This window comes from Argopecten irradians, chromosome 15 (assembly GCF_041381155.1).
Source record: "Argopecten irradians isolate NY chromosome 15, Ai_NY, whole genome shotgun sequence".
NCBI lineage: Eukaryota > Metazoa > Mollusca > Bivalvia > Pectinida > Pectinidae > Argopecten > Argopecten irradians.
In genome coordinates this window covers 10,026,051-10,050,040 of record NC_091148.1, presented here as the reverse complement: position 1 = coordinate 10,050,040, position 23,990 = coordinate 10,026,051, and the positions used below count along the sequence as shown (strand labels likewise).

The window sequence follows — 23,990 nt, the reverse complement described above, 5'->3', positions numbered from 1 at the left end:
TTTACATGTATTTCTGAGACACAATGCATTTGAGTTTGAAGTACACACACACAAAATTCACGTGGTACATCTAGAAGGTCTTCTGAACATGACCCCTTATGAGATGTAGTCAGATCTTCTACTTAACGGAGTGGCTATACAGATTTATATTTTAATAAGAATGGTTGTTAATAGGACATTTCAATAATAAAATAAATATTCCACACTTGTGTGTTGCTAAGCATAAATGACATATTGTACCCAGTAACTTACTCTGGAGATTTTCTTCCGTTAAAGACCTCTGGACTGTCCCGGTCGGTGGGATGTGAGCTAGGAGTACTAAGAAGCCTCGATCCCTGGTTGATGAATCTGATCCTGTGTCTGACAGTAGCCGGGGCTACAGAAATCACAAGTAATACCGCCACCGCCTCCCTCCTCATGCCTATCATGTTCGAGTTGGTACGTAACGTCATGTTAAAACAACATGTTACTACCTATATTTATAAGATAATTTGCAAATTTCTATGATTGCATTGCGCTACATTAACCAGTTTACTCAATGTCTATATCTAATACTCATACTACTATCTCCTATTACCCTTTCTCTTTATATCTACTCATACTTTCTCTTTTATATCTACTCATACTTTCTCTTTATTTCTACCATATTTTCTCTTACTCTATATTTCTACTCATACTTTCTCTGTTATTCTACTCATACTTTCTCTTTATATCTACTCATACTTTCTCTTTATATGTACTCATACTTTCTCTCTATATCTACTCTTACTTTCTCTATAGATCTACTCATACTTTCTCTTTATATCTACTCGTACTTTCTCTATATATCTACTCATACTTTCTCTTTATATCTACTCATACTTTCTCTATTTCTACTCATACTTTCTCTTTATATCTACTCATACTTGTGGCATGTTCTTACTGTTGTTTATAAATGAGACCAACGAACCATGCTGTCGTCCATTACTGTATTCACAGGAAGCCGCGATACATGCCCGGATTTGTAACATTATAATAGTTATATTCTGAGGATCGGGGTGCCGGTGACGGGTAATCCGGATACGGACATTACATCCCTCCTTTTTCTATATTAGAAACTATAACGAACAGGATGGACATTAATTGACTTTACGAATTATGACTAAATTTTCACTTGAAATGTCACTTGAAAGTTCTCAAATTATCTTGAACTTAAATATACACATGTACCTGAAATATAACTACTGAAAACTATATAGAATCACTATAACAGGTAAATGTCACTTGAACTCAGTCTCTAACACTTTAAACACCGAATTGTAGCAAAAAACACAAATAAACTAAAACTGTAAAAACTAACTCTAAATTCTAAACTCTAATAGGCTTAGGTATTCTACCCGCCTATAGGTAAATACCGAGGATTATTCTGCCTCGTGCTGGAGTATTTACCTGGTCCCTATATACTACAAAACCATTATCAATTAGTAATAAAGTCTTTCATGTGCTGCGGCTGAAATCTACGTCTTTGGGAACGCCTGGGAATGTCAATTTGTGTCTTAGATTTTACATCTTCAGCCTGGCTCAGCATGTTCATCATCAAGTCTGTTGTTCTCAAACATTTCATCCATGTTCTGATTTGTATCCAAATCCTCCGGAACAGCAATAACTCCTCTTCCTCCTTCAATTTTCTTAAAGAAAGACGAATTCCTTGTGATCCTATGTTCATTACCAGTACCTCTCCGTGCAGTGATTTGTGTATCCTTTTTGTTTACTACCTCATATGGAGTAGGATCTCATATGGCGTAGAAAATTTGTTTTCTCGCTTTGTTTTCACTAGTACGTGGTCTCCGGGTTCTATCTTTGAGTGACTTGCTCTTTGATCAGCATACAGTTTCATCTTTTGTTTTGATTGTTCATCATGAAGACGAATGTCTCTAAAGCCTTTGGTAGCTTTGTCGCTAGCTCTGGAAGCTTAGTTCGCATCTTTCTTCCGAAACAGTGCCTGTGCGGGAGAAATCCCTGTTGAAGAATGCGGCGTAGCGCGGTAATTTCGGAGAAATTTGTACATCTCCTGCTTCCAGTTGCGTCCTTCAGTTCGTGCAGCTTTGATCGCCTTTCCTATTGTGCGCATAAAACGTTCAGCTTCACCGTTTGCCCTTGGCCATAGTGGTGTTATACGATGATGGTAAAAACCAGTGTTCTGTGCATATGTTTTAAAATTCATCACTTTGTAAAAGGCGGTCCATTGTCGGTTTTCAAACACTCTGGTATTCCATACTCTGAGAAAACTTTGTCAAATTTTGGAATGACACACCTTGCTGACGTCGATCCAATTATTTCGACAATAGGGAAACGTGAATAGTCATCTATGATTACCAGTAGATATTCACCGCTTGGATACGGTCCACTGAAATCGGCTGAGAAACGTGTGTCCACGGACTTGCAGGTAGTGACGTCATGTTTAAACGGTTCGCGTTTGTTCACATGGGGTACTGGCTAGACAGGGAATACATGATTTACATAGATTTTCTACCATGTCGTTAATTCCTGGAAACCAAACTTTCTCTCTTAGGAGTTGTTTAGGTTTTTACCACTCCTTGGTGACCTTCAAATGAGCAATGTCAATTACACGTTGCTGAAGTGTTGTTGGAATTACTATTCGCGACTGGTGTAGCACAGTTATACTTCCATGACATGTAGAAGTAACGGTGAGTTCCTCACGCGCACCCTCACAAATTGTCTTGCAGCAGAGTTCCGAAAATCTTCTTTCCATCTGCCAGAACACAATTTTCTCAATCACTTCCTGGATAGTATCATCCTTGCTAGTTGCCTCAGCAATTTCTTTCATAGTCATTGCCCTTGGCACTGCATGGTTCACAATGAAATTAAGATATTCCTCAGCAACCTTTGAGTGAGTCGAGCTGCGTTTTGAATGTGTCTGTGGGGTGTCGCGACATTAGTCTGCAGGATTATCTTTTCCTGGCCTATATTCTACTTTGAAATCATATGGTTGTAGTCTTAGTCTCCACCTTTCAATACGAGCAGGAGGCTTGCTGCTGGCGTTATTGAAAATCACCTCAAGAGGTTTGTGATCAGTAACCCAGCACAAACGGTGAGCCAAGGAGGTAGAGATGGAAATGCTCGCATCCCCATACAATCGCTAGGGCCTTCTTTTTCTGTCTGTGAATACCTTTTCTCCACGTCAGTCAATGCTTTGCTTGCATACTGTATGACCTTGTTATCCTGGGTTAATATGGCTCCCTAGGTCCTACGGGACTTGCATCAACAAATATCTTGGTATCCTTCTTTGGATCAAAATAGGTCATGGCCTCACATATTAGTTTCTCCTATCAACATTTCCAAAGATTCTTCCTCTGCCTTTCCCCAATTCCATTTTACTGTTATTTGTGGGTAAGTGCGCGTAGAGGAGCGGTGGATTGTCGCAAAGTTAGGTATAAATCTTGAGACATAATTTGCGAGTCCAAGGAGACTACGAACTTCTGCTTCATTACTTGGTGATTCAGCGTTGAGGATAGCTTCCACTTTTTTTGGGTCTGCTGAGATGCCTTTACTTGAGAAGACATAGCCGAAAAATTTCAATTTCGCTTTTATTGAACTCGCACTTCGACCTGTTGAGAGTTATATTCTTTTCCCTCAATCTCTGCATGACACTGCGCAAACGTTTGTCATGTGACTCTTGGTCTTTCCCAAAAATGATGATGTCGTCACTGATGTTCCTAGCACCATCAATTCCGTTGAGGCAGTCACGAAGTGTAGCTTGAATTTCTCTGACGTCCTGATGATATGCCAAAAATCAAAAACGTTTACGCAGTGTCATGCAGAGATTGAGGGAAAAGATATATAACTCTCACAACAGGTCGAAGTGCGAGTTCAATCGAAATTGAATTTTTTCGGCTTGTCTCTTTATATGTTTCTTACTCATACTTTCTCTTACTATTCACAGGATCTAACTATAATAGTTTCTCTATAGATCTACTCATACTTTCTCTTTATATCTACTCGTACTTTCTCTATATATCTACTCATACTTTCTCTTTATATCTACCATACTTTCTACTTTTCTCTTTATATCTAGTCATACTTTCTTTCTTTATATCTACCCATACTTTCTCTTTATATCTACTTGTACTTTCTCTTTATATCTACCCATATTTTCTCTATATATCTACTCTTACTTTCTCTATATCTACCCATACTCTCTCTTTATATCTACTCGTACTTTCTCTATATCTACCCATACTTTCTCTACATCTACTGATAATGTCTCTTTATAACTACAGGCCATCACTGTAGGTTTACATCCACTGTACCTGATGATATCGACTGCCCTGGCCTGTTCCTTCGCCTTCATGTTACCCGTAGCAACCCCTCCTAACGCCATTGTGTTTTCTACCGGATACGTGACCATTCCGGATATGGTAAGTCACTATTATTTTTCCCATAATACTTTTGGAGAAGAAGTGTTTTATAAATAACACAGTCAAATCTAGCATATATAATCGATCGGAGTATGTCGCGATCTTTCAGTATTAGTATTAACATTATTTTCTCTTAACGTCTTATTTCGTCATTGGATATTGCAGTTACCTCCCTTGCGGGCATTAAATGCTAGAGTAGTATTAGCTTCCCAAAAAGCTAGGTGGGCTACGCGGAAGCTTAACTCTTTGATTGGACAGAATATGGAAATTAAACAATGCTATGGTGATATTGTTTAGCAATTTTATTTGTTCTGTTGAAAGTCATTTTATAATGTGTGAGCTTGTGTTAGTGCAAGGTAGCCAGGTCTAGTGCAGACGAACAGTTTTAATTATACTTTTGCTTCCAACAAATTAAAAAGGGTTTTATGCAGAGATTGCTAAGTTCAGAGAAAAGGCAAAGAAAATATTGAACTTAATCTAATATGTTTCTATGTTTTTCTATGGTCCGTTTTCATTCCGCTTTTAGTATGTACTGTCATCCCGCATTTTAGTATGTTCAGTTGTCTGATTATTAATGTTGCACGATGGTGATCTAAATTAAATAAGAAATATAAAAGTGGTGTCTCTAACATGGTATACTTCTACAGATATATTTGTTCCATCTGTAAATGGAACCAAATTTAATTAAAATGCCTGATTGATTTCTAGAAAATCCTTATTCAGAATACTTTTACCAAGAATGCTTGTTCTACACCGAAATCTAATTAACGGATGTGTTATATATATAATATATATATTTATTTGTAGAACCATCCACGTGTGTAAATGTAATTGTATCGCGATATGTGTCTCCCTTTGTCTACTGTTCAGAGTTTTTAGTTCATATGTGTTGTCTCCCCTTATGTGGAGCTCTCTAATAGATGAGTGAATAAAGTTATGACATGAAAAGAAGATGGTCTGTGTTCTACCTCGCAGCCAAGCGACGACATACATTTTGCCAACAATGTAATTAGCCATAACAGATGCAAGCACACATGTGACCATGCTTTATCAGGAAGATGGCGTCCGAATCCGGATCAGATGCTAAAGTCTGTTTCCCTCAATTCGTTTAATATTACTTCGAATAGTCAGTGCTTGTAACACACCGAACATCCTTCTGATTCAAGCGGTCTTGCTACATGGCTGATTCTGCAAGATGGCGTGATTTGTATCCGAAATACAGTAGTTGTTGAAACCGAAAAGACCGTTTAGAGCGTTTTGTGTCAATGTCCCATCTGTACCATCACAGTTGTTCAGTTTGCCCAGCCTTATCAAAAACTAAACATCTTATATATATCAGGGGTTACTATCACTGTAGTTATACCCATCCCTGGACTACATACAATAAAACTAAAGGCTCTGCGAACTTAATAACGTTACATTGTGTTTGACTGTATGATTGTGATGTTGTGTGTTTTTTCTCTCTGTAATCTTCAAAGAAAGTCTCTGCAGCCATGTGATTGGTCAGTTTTTTCCAGTTGTGTTCAGTTTAACTATGAGTTTATTGGTGGATATAGCGGCAGTTATGATAACCAATGGAATATCGAGGATGACGTCAATATTAGTAACTTATTTTCGATGCAACTTATCTAATATTGTAATTCGCTTTAATTCTTGTTCGTAATATTGTAAAATCGTTTTAAATTCTCTGTAATTCTTGTTCTCTTGTTTCAGGCTCTCACGGGATTCGTGATGAACATCCTGGCCGTTCTGGTTCTAACGGGCGCCATCAATACGTGGGGAAGTGCCATATTTGATCTTGGAACAACACCCGACATTTTCCTCAACTCCACTGTAGCTTCATCGTGTGGGGAGACAATAGCAAATAATTCTACGCTGAATGCTACATTTACAGACAATTTCATAATGACATAAATAACGAGAATATAATACAGTGGACCAACGATAATCTGGAAGCCTTTAGTCCGGAAAGCTCGCAGTCCGGATGAAAATGTAAAAATGTGGAAAGGATGACCGTAATATTACATATTGATTATGAACACAGAATTCGCCACTTCGGAAATTCCTTATCCGGACGATTTAAGCTTGGATCGGAGGTGTCCGGATTATTGAGGGTTCACTGTAATGTACTGATGTATCCACCAATCTACATTTAAGGCAAAGTCTCATCCCCATTCCTTAATATTTAAGAATTCCTTAATTAACCTATTATTCTTCATTGAAAAAGATTACACAAGTTAAGGAAAATATCTCTAGTTAGGAGCTTTCATGCTTTCCTAAACGTTTGTAATGCTTTCCTATGGAAGAATGAAAGCTAAGGAATTCTTCAAAGATATGGAATGTCGATACTTATCATAGCATCCTCGATACTCGAGGGGTTACTATAACTGGCGTAATATCAGCCCTGGACTATTTGATAGTAAAACTGGAGGCAGTTGAGAAGAAAGTAACTGACTAATCACATGTCTTCAAATACTTCCTTTGAATATTACACAATCTAATTTTGTGTATTACAGAGGGTGCGACGCCCAATTTCAAGCAACACCGTCAACCAGAGTGTACCGTGTACTTTTTATGAATATGAAAAGATCAAATTACCTGTGTCTACTGGTGCCTTCAATTTTACTATGAGAAAGTCCTGGGTGGATATAAAGCCATGGAATATCGAGGATGCTATTATAGTTCTAAATGCAGATGTAGATCTCTTTGTTATATCCTGAATGAAGGAAAACAACTCCTAATTGATCGGAATGACTTTTTTTTATTAAAGTTAAATTTCACTTCTGTACGTGAACTTGAACGAGCGTTATTAATTTTTAGCGTCCTAAGGGGTTATTGACATCTTATCGAATTCTAAATTCGTGCAACCATTACATCTCACTATGAGTATGTATACAGAAGTTTCATGTTTCTCGGACATCAAAAACTTGATATGCCACATATACATGTAAATTGATTATCTCTATTTTTTCATTCTGGTTTAATTCTATCTCATCTCATACACTAGAAATTGCATTGTTTTGTATTATTATTGATAAAAAGGATGGGGGGATGAGAGAGAGGAAGGAGGTAAGGGGAAATAAAGGAACGGAGAGGGATGGTGACTTAAGCGGAAAAAATATTCCCGTGAGTCCTATATGAAAAATAAGTTAATAAAAAAGGAATACCGCTAAGTTGAGAAAATTAGATTGTGTTTATCATCCATCAAACCTGAAGAACAGTGATTGTTCTAAATGGCAGAATCATATGGCTTATCTTTTTTTGCTTCATTTTACTTGAATATCATTTCATCATTAAAAATATTCGTCATGCGTATGGAATGACTTCGTGTTTTGTTATCAATGAAACTTTGAAATAGTTTATTTTGAGTCAAAATAGTGCTTTGGAGTCTTAGCACTAGACATATTAATATTATCTTACATGTGTGTTCATGTCATAAGAGAATTAATGAAACGAGTCTTAAAACTTTTTATTTTTGTGAACTTTTGTAAGCAAAAAATTAATTTTTGAGACTTGTTTCACAACATATCATATGAAATGAACTCAAATTTTAGCTTTGTTTTAACAACAACAACAACAACTTACATTTCGAAGAATTTCAACATCAAACTGTGTTACACAAATCAAGCGAAAGCTGCCATTGTGTTACTACTCTGACGTCACATCATTGTTTCTTTTATGACTTCACAATCAATTCCATCCATAGCCAATGAAAATCGCTGTAAATTATATTACATAAGCAAAAATTTTACACGAGCGAAATCACAGGATACTGGGCAGATTATATTTTGTTGATTACATGCCTAGAAGCACAATGTAGTCATACTCAAAGTTTCTTCAAATTAACACGTTAATGTCACATTAGACTGAAATGTGCAAACCAGTCGTCCCACTTCCTTTAAACTTGAAAGGCACATATCAAAAGCGAAACATCTTTTAATGTTCGATATATGATAGTACATGTATATATAGCATGAGTTTTTTTTTTAATTCTTACCAGATTGCCTGTAAAATTGTATAAAACTCGCAACGTTAAAATTTTCAATTGCTCCACTCCCTTTTTACTGATATTTTAAATTTAAAGGTAATATCAAAACTGAAATATCTTTTTTAACTATTGTTTGGTTTTTTAAATTCATAGCAGGTTGCCTCCAAAATTCGCATAAAACACTCAAGTGTGAAAAAAATCGCTACGTTAAATCTTTCAGTCGCTCCATTCCCATTTTTGCTGATCTCTAAATTTTAAAGGTAAAACTAAAATCGAAAATATCTTTTACATCGTTTTGAAATATGATAGCATACCTATACATACCTGATTAGTTTTTTTAAATTCATAGCAAGGTTGCCTCCAAAACCTCGCATAAAAACCCTTGAGAAAAATAGCTTAAATTGTTATTATTGTTTGTATTAATAGACAATACGTCTCATTACTCCGTATACACTGTAATGGATTAACTGTATCACTATCAATCGAATTTCATTGTTACGGTTCGAATATATAATTCCTTTATATCCGTACAATTATATTTACTGTATTTGATGAATTATTTAAACTCTTTTGAAGCATTTATCATCATTGTAGGAATCTATTATATTTTACATTTTTACTTTGAATTTCAAATACCATTAGATCAAATTTGGATTATTTATTCCCATGGTAGAAACTAATCCGCTATTTGTGGAACTATTTAACTTTGAAGTATTAAAACTATTTTTATCAAAATAGCATTATATTTTCCTCAGCTGTTGAATACATTGAAGTACTATTAATCAAATTGATTGTTAATTCTATATGTGAAAATATACCCTTTATATCTTTACCAATGAAATATTGTTTATGTAAACTATTTAATCTTTTTGATATGTATTACATTCTACTCATTCATTACTGAAAATAAATCACTTAAATAGGGATCAAATATTATTAAACACATTTTATAATTACTCCGTGTAAAATATTGTGATGTTTGTGAACTATCTAGCTTTAAATATGAATACATTCTATCAATATAGCATTATATTTCCTCAGCTTTGAATCAAATACTATTAATCAAATTTGATTATTATTCTATGTAAAATATCTTCACAATTATATTTATATTTTTTAAACTATTTAACTTTTAATATGTTTACATTCTATCATTTATAGCCTTATATTTCATTCACTACGAATCAAATCTGTCGAGGTATTTTCTAAACACTCGATACCTTTACACTATATTTTGCATTGCTTTCACCTTGGGACCATAAATCGGAATTTACCTTATCGAGCACACGGTGTCGAGATTTTTTTCTATGGGGTTGTATTATTTTATGTCGTTATTTAACGTGAAAGCGTCTTCCAGTTTAAATGAACAAATTGTATACAATGGAGGGGTATTATCTTTCGTCAAGGGCTCTTAAATCACGGCTATTTACCGGTAGATATATACGTATTTACCTGTGGTTAAGTACACCTCTTACCTACGTCATCTTACACCTTGCTTGTCTAACGCACAAACATGGACGCCCAAAGAAAACGGAGAACTTCTCTGGCGATTCAGGTAAGGTATTTATTAAGTTTTATTCTTTTATGAGCCGATCAACATATAGAAAACATACTTTTGGATGTCGTTTTAGTTCACTTTAATGTTTAATATCTGTCATTTTCGGTTCCATGTCTATATCGTGAACTGTTTACTACAGTATAACAATATTAATCTACCGAACAATATAAGTATTGCACTAGAACTCACTTTATAATTGCCAGAAGTTTTTACTACAGCGTTACACCCGTGAAAAGAATACACAAAATCGACTGGACCGTAAGATAATGACTCTATAATACATACTTTGTTCAGTTAACTGCATTTTTCTCTGTAATTAAGTTAATTGCATGTTCTCTGTAATTCGGTGTCTACAAGTACAATTTAAATGTGTAATCATCGCTTGAATAAAATCTGCATAATTATATTGAACACATGTCGAGAAAGTACGTGGGTTTAATTCTCTTTAATTAAAATCGCGAGACTCAATTATTTATATATGGTCCAGTGATCATATAAAAACTAGATAATTGTTCTATAAATAAAGGTCATATTAGGCGACAATATCTATCGTCTACAAATAATATAAATATCGGGTATTTAGTAAATTATTATACTGCAGACCAACTTTCTGTTACCGATACTAAATTTTGTGATTTCGCCATGTAAAAAGGAAGCACGTGACGAATATCTTCCAAAGCGAAGATTAAAAAGAGTTGTAGCTCAATGATGTTCGTTAGTGCGGCAGGTGAAATTCGAGAAAATAAATCTACGCAAAAGAAATTCCCTGCTATATGGTCACCCCTTGTGTAAGTATTATTCGCGAATATTAACTTTCGCGATTTTTCTTTGATCGACAGAAAGTGGTATCTACAGTCCTGTACATATAATTCTCGCGTACATTTAATATAATTGGTACCATTATACTATTGGTTTAACCAAAATTCAAGTTCAAGATCTACTAGTATGATGTGTTTTCACTCACCCTCCACCTCGGAGTTGCTAGTTCGACTCTTAACCAACGCGCCCAGGGAATAGAATATTTTGAAGGCAGTATATAATATTTACACTGAAATTATAGTTTAAAGTTGGGTTCAGCGTCATTACGTCAACTAGAATAAAAGCCGTTACTTCCAACTAGAGAAAAGAAAACAGAGAATGGATTTCGGTTGGTCATTTAATAAATAAAGTGTGAAGAATTGGAAGATAGATCCAGGGTTCGTGCCCAAACAATGACACAACGACACAAGAAAATGCCAAATTTAAATTCATCAAAAACTTGAGATTCAGTAAAATATTGGAAAAAGAAAACCGCCAAAATTAAACTCATCAAAATAAAACATTCATGTTTCTCAGAAAGCTGCAAAAATACACCCAATGCAAAATAAACCTGTTCACGCTATATAATGCAGTGATTTAGCAGAGATATAATACATGTACTAGAGGTGACCATGTGGGTTAGGTGATACGTGTAGTTAAATGTCAAAGCCTAAGTAGGTTTAAACCTATAGACTAAGTCTGAAAGATATGAATGCCTTTTCATACCGCGTTATAAACACACGCCATACCGTATCTTAATGGGATTACGTTTTGTTTTCATTTCACAAAAAAAGGCAAAGCCTCAAGCAGACATTAATTAATACTCGAGATTTTAAAGGTCTCGATACACCAAAGCACTTGAATGCGCTAACTGATACGTGTATTGACTTCGGCTGTAAATATTTATACAAAAATCACTTTGTATCGGGTTTCTGACTTATCATGGCGTTTCACTATTCCTCCCATACCGTCAAGTACCCAAGTCAATACATTAATACAGAGCATTATAGAATTAAAGACACGGATTATGTTTATAAGTTCATGTTCCTTTCAACAACCGGTGCCACAAGGACCCGAAAATTCATATATTCGAAAATACATATGTTTAGACCTATTGTACAGTGTGTAAACGTACTGAGCGTATACGTCGATGGTTTTTATTCGGTACTCCGGTTTCCCTCCACCTCACCGCCCCCGGTCTTTAAATGACGCCGGCTACTGTTAATAGCAGTAAACAAACAATTAAGCAAACAAAGAAACATAGGTAAAAAACAAAAACAAAACAACAAACAAACAAAATAAAACAAGCAAACTTAAAGCCGAAACATAATCATAAGCTGCAAGGTAATAAAATATTTTTATTCAGAACGACCTAAATTACCTGACTATTTTCTTCGTGCAGCAGACTTTGTACTTTATTTGATTAATGTGCTTTTATTCATAACAACTGGACTATTCATTTTTATGCTGGGACGCCGACCTAGCTTAACTGGATCGTTGTATTCTTGTGTATGTGATTTATTTGTTTACATGGCTTATAACGTCACATGTATTTATCTCCATGCAAACTTAACGTCCAATTTATTTCCCCTCGGAAGATATCGAATTGTATGATTTCGAAACCGTTTATCTGTAACTTATTGCGCAAATGGCGGCACTTCCGGTTTGGTATTGAATGCGTGTGCATCTGAGTTTTATTTCTTTCAAAATATCCGCGCTGTAATGTCAGACACGTTGTAAGAGGAAGTATTTCCAGTTCTTTAAAGTTATTTATAGCTAACTATCATGTTCGCCAGCCAAAACAGTGGAGTATAATGTAATCAGAACCATTGGCTAGCGAAGATGTCTAGGTATGAACAAAGACAACATATTTCCAACAACCAAAACTAGTTGAAAAATTCGAGATTTTTCTGCAATGTCTTTTTCAGCTGAAAGTCTTGATATATAAACTTTTTATAGCCGTCAAACGATGGAACTTCCCGAAATATTTCATCACCAAATAAGCGACATGATGAAAAGAAAACAACCTATTACGGAATATACATGATACAGACACCGGTTTTTAACGATTCGTCAGTATGATCATCGATATATATATATATATATAATCATAATTATTTATAAATGATATGATAAACAAATATAACAAGCTTATTTAATTATGATGGACTTCATCATTTCAGATTGAAGAACAGGTAGAGTGTTTCATGATATTTCTGTCAATCAGGATTGGTCTCTGAAACATATTTCTGATAATAATACTCATGGAATATAATACTCTATTATAATTATTAAAATATGTACCTTTCATTATTTTCTTCATTTTCTCAAATTAATCATTAACTATCTATGTATATAATTTGCTGGTATTTTGCGAGTTTCTAAATCCAGTAAAAAAGTATCCATCTAGTTAAATTATTTCATATTTCATTTCAAAATATTTTATTGAATATAGAACTACAAATACATTATAAATTAATAAAGTATTGTCATATGGGTCGGACAACAAGCGAAGTCTATACAAATCCTTTCCAAAATTGGATTACTAATTAATTCATATTGAAACATGTGTATAAAAACCGAGATCGCAGAAAGTTGAATTTGAATGGACAATTTTCTGTGGTTCATGTCAATGAGATTTATATATGAAAATAAATCGCACGCGAAAGAAAGCTTGTTTACAGTATACAATATTTGATATAAATAGCTAAAAATAAAGAGCGATGGTCAATCAATGGAAATCATTCACGGAATTCAATTTCAACGAAATTTTATTTCAAATAAATTGAAATGGGATCAAACGACATGGAAGCAAACATTGAAAATAAATACACCAAAAATGTTAACTAATCTTAACTTGACTTTGTTTCAACATGTCCGCAATTTTCGATAACTGCTTTAGCTGTGTATTTAATTAAGACATTTTCAAAGTGTTTATAATTTAAGTGATGCAGAAAAACTAATTATGAAAATGTCTTACCTTCCTTTCAATAATTTCTTGCTGTCTAACCTACTGTAACTTTTACTGTCTACTGAATATAATGACACTCAGTCAGGTGTCGTCTGCTTGTGAATGAAGGGGAGATTACTCTGATAGCTCTCAATGCGATCTCAAATACACACGTGTGAACTCAACACATGGTACGTTTACCATAAATAGTGATGTAGATGGGATTCATTCACGTACCACGTGATACTCGATAACGTTTGTGCGGGACTTGTATTTCAAGTAGTGATGGAACGTAACTCATTGTAATCCCCTCCGCTAAAATGACGTTAGCGCGGGATATTTGATGTAATTCCATCACCAATAGGAACAATAGTCCCGCACAAACGTTATCGGATATAACGTGATAAGTAAATGAGTCCCAGTGATACACTGAATGTTTTTATTTCTTTTAAAAAGTTGTTCAAAATGAAATAAAAAAAATGTTCTTATGATACATGTACCATGCAAACATTTATTTAAGATATTGTTCACTCTAAAAATCTTCATGCAAATTACTTCATTACCATCAATAATTCATAACTATACTTCTTTTTATGATTTATGACCATGAATACACAAAGTACAGCAAGTCAAGTTGTTCTTTATTCTGGCCTTGCATTTTTCAGCTGAAAATGTGCATCAGGAATGTGTTATATTAGTGGTATCACATGCATTGTATCTTGATACAAATCGTATCGTGCGTTGGTTGCATCGTTGGAGCCCTACCTAAAAACTATCGACTAAAACTAAAACAGACTTAAAGCAAGATGACATTGATGCCAAACGTCATGACCTCTAAGAGCCATGACTTGCAGTTTTTGAAGAGCGGTCATTACGACGCCCCAAATGGTGAAACATCGTCCCATTTCATAACATCTACTTAAGATAATTCATTAATTGCCCTATATGCACTAAACTCAGCAGGATTATCGGATTGAGATTATTTACAGTACGTAAGTGTTTATATCTACCTGGTCTATATGAATATAAATGCATGATTACTGTTAAAATAACAAGATTTAATCGCTGGAAGCTCAAGCTAGTCTTATGTTTATGTTTTAAGAAAAAAAAAGAAGTCTGAAATTTCAGAAATTTGAAGAGTCAAAACATATGACAAATAGACATGTGCTTCAAGCCCAAGAGTCAAATCTGATTTCTTAAAGAAGAAAAATCCAGAAAAAAAATTACTACCATATATGGGAATTGTTGTACATTAACATATTTGGTTATTGAATTACAGGATTAACCGATGACGTCACTGGGTATTAAAACTAATGCGATCAGATGTTTGTGAGGTTAGCCTAAGGGCGACTGTATATATAAATATTAGTGGTCGAATGCCACTAGCCATTTAAGAGAAAACAAATTAATAAATCGGTTAGGAATATTCTCCGGACTACAATGACATCTATCTTTATGATCGATTATTGTCATTTTGACGAGGTAGGTTATTCTTAAATGTCATAATGTCGAATGTTTATATATGATAATATCTTGTTTTTTGTTTTGTTGTTGTTGGTTTTTTGGTGCTGTTGTTGTCGTTTTGTTTTGTTTATATATATATATAAATGTCATTTTATTTATCAGTTGATTAAAAATCATCTTTAAGAATATCAGTTAAGTATTACAATATCTAAACTTCTTTTAAATTAGATTATATTATACATGTATGGATATATAAATATACACATTGATAGAAGTATATAAACTAGGAAGTTGTTACTACCGTGTAAGCGATGGTTTCTTTTTTTTTAAGTTTTGATTTTTATTCGCTGATAAGCAAAGTCTGAACATTATGAAATATGTTAAAGCGAACTTTTTATTTTTATCAAAACTGGACTTATGGCTAATATAAATAGGCTTATTTGAAATGCATTATAGATTCTGTCTAAATTATACATTGTATGTCTGTATTCAGTCCTTCTAATTTCTATCTTCAATATTTCTTGAAATAACATTCCAAAGAAAGATCTTCTGTATATCAAATTAAACCCTTTTCACTAACATTGCGATTTAGTAACAAAATATGATTTAAAGATACTCTACCGTCGACGAATGGTATTTGTTCTCAATCAAAAACGAATTAATGTCTTTTTTCAGGTACAAAAGTTACTTACTTTACACCTTTACCACCATTGAAAAGTTTAAGCTTCTTATTTTAATTAAAGATAAAAATATTAAAAATAATTAATTGAAAAAAGTTCTTGGTATCTTTAATAAATCAGCTAAGTAATAAATCATGCAACGTCATATATAGATTATGACATCAAAACTACCTATGACGTCATAATAGTGTTATTACACATGTGCCTTACGATATTTATGACATGGCTTTATGACAAAGCTAGACGAGCCAGTTATGTGATAAATCATTTGACTTAACCGAGATCTCGTGCAGATAAACACGAAACTTGAGCTTGAAAAGTATACCAACTATATATATATATATATGCCAATTAAAATGAAAATTAAACAAGCTATACCAGACATTTTTATAGGGCTAAATTATACCAACTATATATATATATATATGCCAGACATTTTTGTAGGCTAATTCAGCATAGTCGTGAAGTATAAACGGTACTTACTATTGTTATCAGTCTACAAGTGTCATCTTCAATGTCCCATATCCCGTTAATAACGGTAAATTATGTACTGATCTCGTCATTGTTCCTGGATGATCTGATTTCACTAAGGAGTAGACTACGTAGAAACAGCAACTTCCACTTATGCAAACAATAATCGTGTTCTTCTTTTGTCTTTTCAGTCTGGAAATATAACGGACGAAATACGCAACGGTAAGATTATTAATTATTGTTATCATCATTTACATCACTATTTATAATTAAATCAGAGTAATGATGGTTTTACGCACTTTTTGAAATATCTGCTCGAGGAGGAATTCTAGATTTGATTAAGGCACATGGCCCTGGATGTTTAAAGCATGGTTAGCTTAATCACATGATTAGTGAGGACATGACCATGGCTGTTAAAAGCATGAATGACGCAATCAATAACATGATTAGTGAAATTTTCATTTCTCATTTACTGCAAAATTTGTGAGTATATCTTCACTAAACTCATCAAGTAAGTAAAGAATAGAGCTCTTAGAAGTCTTATAAAAATTGTAAAAATTGTATAACCCGAAATTATTTTATCTTGGTTTTAACATTGTCGTCAAACTTTGAGTAAACTAATCATCTTTTTAACAACTAGACCCAGATTATTAAAATAACTCCACAATGTAAAGTGATAATAAGAATCTGGATCTTTAACCACCATTAATAAGTACATATACTTTTTATCCCTTTTTCCAAATAACACTTTTTAAACTGCACAGTCAAAGTAATGATGGTTTTACGCAACAAATATTTTGCTTTCAAAATAGCTGTCGGAGGAAGAATACTTGCCTCAATTGAAATACAAATCATTAAAATTATTCCGTTTAGTAAAGTCTTAATAAGGATAAGCATTATAATCAGATTGAGTAATACTCGGACCTGATAGCTAGCCATCGCTTTATCATCTAATCAATTGAAATTAAAGAAAGTTAAATAATTCAACATTTTATACATCCTCCTTGATAAGCGTTATAAACAGATAGGGTAATACGCGATCCTAGTATCTAGCTATTGCTTTATCATATGATGGATTAAATAAGGAAAGTTAAATCGTTCAACATTCTATTCAACCTCCTTGAACCTGCTTACGACTGTGTTTATATTATTGTTTGAGAATAAGTAATTAAACAACAAAACTTTTAAGTTTGTAAAATATCTTTAATACTTTTTTTCAGATTTGTATTAAGGTGCATATGTTTTTGACGTTTTAGAAATCAAGGAAACATTTCAGCTTTTTGATATCGATCACGATGGTAAAATATCAACAGACGAAATAGCAAATGTCCTTGACAATCTTGGAATGTCGACCAACAAGAAGATAGTTGATGACGTCATCAAGAGGCTAGATGCTGACGGTAAATTTAACTCTGTGTTTATTTTTAAAGCATGACGTTTGTAGATATTGTATTACAATTTACTTTGTGAAAATTTTAAAGTATACGAAATAATTAAAAATCGGTAAAAACTCGCAAAGTAAATGTCAAATTTACGGAAAATGGTCAAATCGCTATTTTCACGGGACAACATCTCCACCACATTGTCCAAAATTTTCATAAAATTCCAATCTTCATTACCTCCCCCTGTCAGAAATATACTTTTTCAAAAAATTTCAAAATTTCTTTACATATTTTACATCTACATGTATTGTCCAACCCACCAATTAAACATTTGGAACTGATCCGCCATGAATACCCAATCAGCAGCCTCCGAAACATCCACCCCTTCACGAAATATTGTGCCCAGAATGTGATTTCCATTAATCTAATTTTGGGTTGATTCTGAGGTTCTAAAAGCGTCCCTAAAAGCGTGGTTTTCCAAAATACACAATTGAATAGAGCATGCGACACAAGGTAACTGATTTTAGGGATATTTACAATAGCATGTTCTGCATAACCAGCCAGCCCACAAGGTTTCAGCGAATGATTTGATGTTGCAGATAATGGCACAGTTGACTACGAAGAATTTGAGGATTTTATCACCAAGAGCGGCTTCCTACAGTCCCTCCCGGATGAGACGGATCAAGAAATGTTGGCAGCGTTCCAAATTCTGGATGCCGATCAAGACGGTTACATTACCAAGGAGGAGCTTACAGAATTCACGTCACGTGTCGGTAGGGTCTATTTATAGATCGTTTCATCTTGATTTTATAGTTGTCCAGTTGGCATTCATACTCCCATAATTTCCAATTGAATGCAGTTTTAAAAAAAATCTAATTTCGTAATGATTATAAGGAAATATCTAGATATTTTGCCATGGTCATGAAAAAAACCCATGTCATTGTCGTCAAAGATGCCTCAGCTATTTTAACAGCCATTTGTCTCATTGCGTTTAAGGGTTAAAAACTGGCGTATGGTATAGATATATTTTTTTTAAATAAATGTTATAACTTTATCAAATTTTATGCCACGGACCTTGCAAAGCGCTTTTATGACATGTTTTTTTTTTTTTTTTTTTTTTTTTTTTTGTTTGTGTTATTTCATAGTATTAAGATATAAATCATATTTAAAAAATGAACATATTATTAATTTACTTTGTTATGAAATTTCTGATATTTTTCTTAACAGTTTATCTTATGGGTTTTCACAGGTGATAAGAAAACGGAAGCGGAAATTCAGGCAATAATAAGAGAGTCGGACACTAACAACGATGGCCGGATCAGCTACCAAGGTATAATAATACATGATAAATCACATGAAAAGAATTGGTAAAATTAAAGAAAACATATTTGTGTTCAATAATGCGATAGAAATAATGCGTCTTAATCCCTATTATATTCTGGTGGATTAGTAAATACCTCTTGACCGGACAAGACATGTTACTCCGGCAAGTCTACATAAATAATTCTCTGGCAATAAACACGCTGTTTATACTGACCGACATCAGTGATCTGACCTCGTTAATAACACTTGCTGACAATGAGTTTAGTTTTATTTTGCATATTACAGAGTTAGCTCCCTTGCGGGTAGGTATCGATTGTAACGTCATTATTTTGTGAGTGTAATTCACGTCATATTCTCCAAAATGTATGACGTTACGTTCGCAAACATATACCACATACTATCAATACCTACCCGCAAGGGCAGATAACTGTGTAATATGCAAATTAAAGTTCATTCAAGGACGGCCTCACCTAAGTGTTCTGTTAGATTGGTTCGTGGGCAAAAATTCGACGTTACTATAACAGAGCCTTTATCGGTTTGAATTAAAAATGTTGAAGGACAACTTCAAAATTTAATAAAATGGGAATGTATAACGATATTGATAATTTTGTAGAATCGCATGAGTTATTAGCTTACCTTTAATACAACATTATCATCATAATTACCTTCTGAAAAGTTAAATTGCGATAAATTAAATGTTAATAATAATTTATATATGAAACGCGTCTTGATGTTTTCCGCCGTCGTCCTAATTACCGCACGTTAGTTGACTATACATTTTACTGCGTCAGACGGCAAACAGCGAAATGAATATTCATTGTTAATTCGGTGTTGTAACCTCATCTTAGGACAGCATTATTTATTCTCTGATGTTGAAATTGGTTTTTTTAAACAAAAAAAAATTCGGAAAGACTGTAGGCCTTTAAAGATTTCATGTGACGCAATCATGTTCTGCAAATGCTTATTTCTTGTTTTTTATTATCTCTAAACTTCTTTTTCAGAATTCGTGAAACACATGGCTCCAAATCTCTAGGTAAACAGATGAAGCTGTTGTCAACTATACTTAACAAAAGCAGCTACGTGCGTTATCGGATGGTATGACAAAAATGTGTTATATTTCAAAATAGCAAATAGAGTGCGAGTCAGCATGTGATACCAGAAGACAACAGGATCCAGAAATACCCGGATGGGTTAGAAAGCATTAGAATTACCATGTTGTGATGGAGCTTATGGACCTAGTCCGCTAAACCTGCCTATATTATTACGCTTCCACCCTTAATATATTTAGCAAAAAAGTCTAATAATATAGGCAGGTTTAGCGACTACTATGGACCATGACAAAGCTGAAAACGCCGTTATTACATTATGTTTACCATGCCAATAAACGCTTTTAGAGTGTGATTATCCAATCAGCTAAGCCCATTCGAATCACATGATTCGCATGACCATATATTATAAAGCAAGGCTGATTGGTTATATGGGATGTGAAGATAAAGTTACATTGTGATCAGTGCGTAATGCGGTTGAAATTGTCTCGCAAAACGTAAGTAAGCTTGAATAAGCATGAGTAAGCGTGAGTAAGCGTGAGTAAGCGCGAGTAAGCGTTAGTAAGCGTGAGTACTTGAACTAGGCTTTTAAATAGTGAATGTGACTGGATTTGAACAGATTGCGCGATTTATCATGAAATCTAATCGGTATGTCGTGTTCAAAACAAAACGCATTTGTGAGTTATTCCTGTGTGAGAGTATTTAATGAATGAGCATGAATAATAATCACGTTTATCTCGAACTATGCTTTCTAGAGTGAGTGTGTAGTGATATAAAAGGATAAGGCGGGTTATCATGAACTTTGATCCGTATGTCGAGTTCAAGGCAAAATGTGAGGTTAATACTATGTAAGATTACCAAAAAGTATGAGATATGAGTTTTTGTTCTTATTCGACCTTAGTGATACCCACTTTTTAGATGACAGGACCTGGAGTTATTTATTAAGTTTTTTGTCGTGTTATTAAGACGATAGTGCATTAATTAAGTTTTTAATCTGTATTCCGAATTTGCATATTACAGAGTTATTTGTATTTGCGTGTAGATATTGGTTGTGACGTCATGTGTTTGCGAGCGTAACGTCATACGTTTCGGAGAAAATGACGTGAATTGCACTCACAAAACAATGACGTAACAATCGATACCTACCCGCAAGGGAGCTAACTCTGTAATATGCAAAGACGGAATACGTTACCTTGATTCAGAATAAGAACACGTTTTGACCAGGTTTGGCTGTGAGAAAGTGACGAAATGTCGGTCCCACAAGTTAGATTTAATATGGATCATAATCATATCATAACAACACACAGGTAATGTGTAAAGTGGAACATGGGACTAATTCACGTACCACGTGATATTTGATAACGTTTGTGCGGAACTTTTATTTCTAATAGTGATTGAATGACGTCAAATGATGATACCCTGCGCTAACATCATCAAGATTACAAAGAGTTACGTTCCATCACCACCAGAGATACTAGCCCCGTACAGATGGTATCGGATATCATGTGGTACGTGAATTAGTCGTATTAGCACATTTTAATAGGAAGATGTTGAGTACGCGAGTTAAGTGTCTGGTATGAAGCGTGAGTTACTGCTTTTTCGGGTACTAGTGTGCCATTAGGTTTTAAAAACGATGTACTTGTTGTGTGCGAGTGTGTCAACCTAGTTGGATTAAGATACCGTGCGCGTTATCTTCTGTTCTTAGGGTCAGTGCGATTAAAAATCGTACATGAAAGTGTTCAAATATCTAACATTTTATCCGTATAAAGTCTGATTAAGTGACATTCAAGCTAGATGTATAATAAAATACGCATTTTCATGTTTATTGAAAGAACTTAACATCCATTATATATTTATTAACGTTGCATATTTAATATAAAACAAATAAAATGAAGCATAACAAACAGACCAATAGTGTATGCCTCATTATTACGTTTTCAACGTTTAATAGAATGATATGCATCAATATACAAATAATAACGCATCCAGCCAATTGATGACGTCATCAATGAAATAAAAAGGAAAAAACAGTTTGTATTATAAGACAAATGCTAAAATGATAATTCTGAATTTCTAAACATTATGAAAACAATAAGTGTATCAAATCAACTTTTATGATTTGTAAATACGAAAATTTCGAGTTTCTGTGATATTGTCTAGTTTGACAACTCTATGGGTTCCTAACACTTTTTACAGTATGCATACCAGTCGGTACTCTATTAGTAATGATGGACGTTGTTGTCTTTCTACACCACTGACGTTTTTGCGGGTAAGTGTCCATTGTGACGTCATTATGTAACCTTTGTGAGCGAAATTCGCGACGTATTCTCTGCAAACACGTGATGCCACAATCAATACCTTCCCGCAAGTAATATACAAACACCGCATAAGGACGGCACTACCACTTGGCGCTGAATGGGACAGACGTGGTTACAATCAATCATCGACCGAGAGTCTATAAGCTAGGAGATCTTCTCAATCTTGCCTTCACTCTAAAAAAATCTAGAAAAAAGATAATGAACATCGAATTTTAATTAGATTGAAACAATTGTTATTTTTGACAAGACTTTAATAAACAAAAAAATGATTGAACTTTCCTGAAATGAATTCAAACCTTTTTATCATGTCTAAACATTTGTTAACCAATTACAATTTAGGAGGTGTACCATTTAGGGTACTCAAACCTACTGAAACACAGGGCTAGAACGGGTATGCGTCAAAGCCTTCTATTTAAAAATGTATGCACTACTGACAAGTAAACAATCGTGCAATTAGATTTTTTGAATGTCAAGAGAAAAATCTTAATTCAAGCACAAGTTAGAAAATTTTAAAATCTCCAAAAAGTGTACCAATTTGGGTAGAGTCACGTTACTGTTATCAATTCCCGGTAAGTATAGATGATAACAGGTCGATCAAGTATCATGTAACAGCCTGGTACATGTGTGACAGAAAAGATAAGTTTATCTCGGATGTCACTATCTAGGACAATAATAACTGGGATTGCCTCTGCAGTGTATATTAATATTGTTTAAGGACAGGTTGCTATCATTTGTATTGATCAAACGTCCAAATGTTATTGAAATTAAAAATCAAAATTTTCAAATAACTTCATCTTTTCTCGTCAAATTATTTACTGCACACACTCTAACCGGTTATATATACAGTACATATATGTATACCCTGGTATTACAATAACCGGTTATAAAGTATACCTCGGTATTACAATAACCGGTTATATAGTATACCTCGGTATTACAATAACCGGTTATACTATATACCCTGGTATTTCATTAACCGATTATACCGTATACGCCGGTATGTACGACGGTATGACAATAACCGATTATACCGTATACCCCGGAATAATAGTAACCGGTTATACTGTATACCCCGGTATTACAATAACCTGTTATACCGTATTCCCCACAAATACAGTAACCGGTTATAGTGTATACCTTGGCACTTTATCAGCCGAATATACAGTATACCCCGGTAATACAATAATTGGTTATACAGTACACCCTGGTATTGCAATAACCGGTTATACCGTATATCCCAGTATTACAGTAACCGTTTATACAGTATACACCGGAATTACAATAAACGGTTATACAGTATACCACAGTATTATAATAACCGATTATTTAATAAAACTTGGTATTACAATATCGGTTATACAATATATCCCGGTTTTACAATAAACGGTTATACAGTATACCCCGATATTACAATAACCGGTTAAACAGTATACCCCAGTATTGCAATATGGGTTATTCTGTATTCCCTGTTATTTCATTAACCTATTATACAGTATACTCCGGATTTACAGTAACCGGTTATACCATATACCACGGCATTCCAATATCGTCTATACATTATACCCCGGTATTACATTAACCGGTTATACCGTAT

The 23,990-nt window shown here is 34.1% G+C and overlaps 2 protein-coding genes across 4 annotated transcripts; both read left to right on the top strand.

The window, feature by feature from the left end:
- Nucleotides 1–276: 276 nt before the first annotated feature.
- On the top strand, nucleotides 277–7,725 carry LOC138309136 (solute carrier family 13 member 2-like; the record flags this gene model as incomplete). Its single annotated transcript, XM_069250286.1, is given in 3 exon segments — nucleotides 277–438; nucleotides 4,281–4,418; nucleotides 6,132–7,725. Coding segments are annotated over 3 exon segments (501 nt in total), but the record flags the coding sequence as incomplete, so codon positions are not given.
- A 2,120-nt stretch (nucleotides 7,726–9,845) lies between these two features.
- Nucleotides 9,846–21,986, top strand: LOC138309142 (uncharacterized). Of its 3 annotated transcripts, XM_069250292.1 has the most exons (7): nucleotides 9,846–9,961; nucleotides 12,946–12,957; nucleotides 16,519–16,549; nucleotides 17,584–17,727; nucleotides 18,309–18,482; nucleotides 18,959–19,039; nucleotides 20,034–21,986. In XM_069250292.1, exons 1-7 carry the CDS (start codon nucleotides 9,920–9,922, stop codon nucleotides 20,063–20,065), a joined length of 516 nt encoding a protein of 171 aa, XP_069106393.1. In that variant the 5' UTR covers nucleotides 9,846–9,919; the 3' UTR covers nucleotides 20,066–21,986. The 3 variants fall into 3 exon arrangements, with proteins under 3 accessions (XP_069106393.1, XP_069106394.1, XP_069106395.1); XM_069250293.1 differs by lacking the exon at nucleotides 12,946–12,957 and having other exon boundaries at nucleotides 9,850–9,961; XM_069250294.1 differs by lacking the exons at nucleotides 9,846–9,961; nucleotides 12,946–12,957 and adding an exon at nucleotides 14,715–15,194.
- The last annotated feature ends 2,004 nt before the right edge of the window (nucleotides 21,987–23,990 follow it).

Bases quoted from the DNA above. Each gene is read 5' to 3' on its own strand.
- LOC138309142 (XM_069250292.1), top strand. From the start codon at position 9,920: ATGGACGCCCAAAGAAAACGGAGAACTTCTCTGGCGATTCAG. The intron at 16,550-17,583 runs GTAAGATTATTA...TTGACGTTTTAG, and splicing joins AACGGACGAAATACGCAACG to AAATCAAGGAAACATTTCAG. The intron at 18,483-18,958 runs GTAGGGTCTATT...GGGTTTTCACAG, and splicing joins AGAATTCACGTCACGTGTCG to GTGATAAGAAAACGGAAGCG.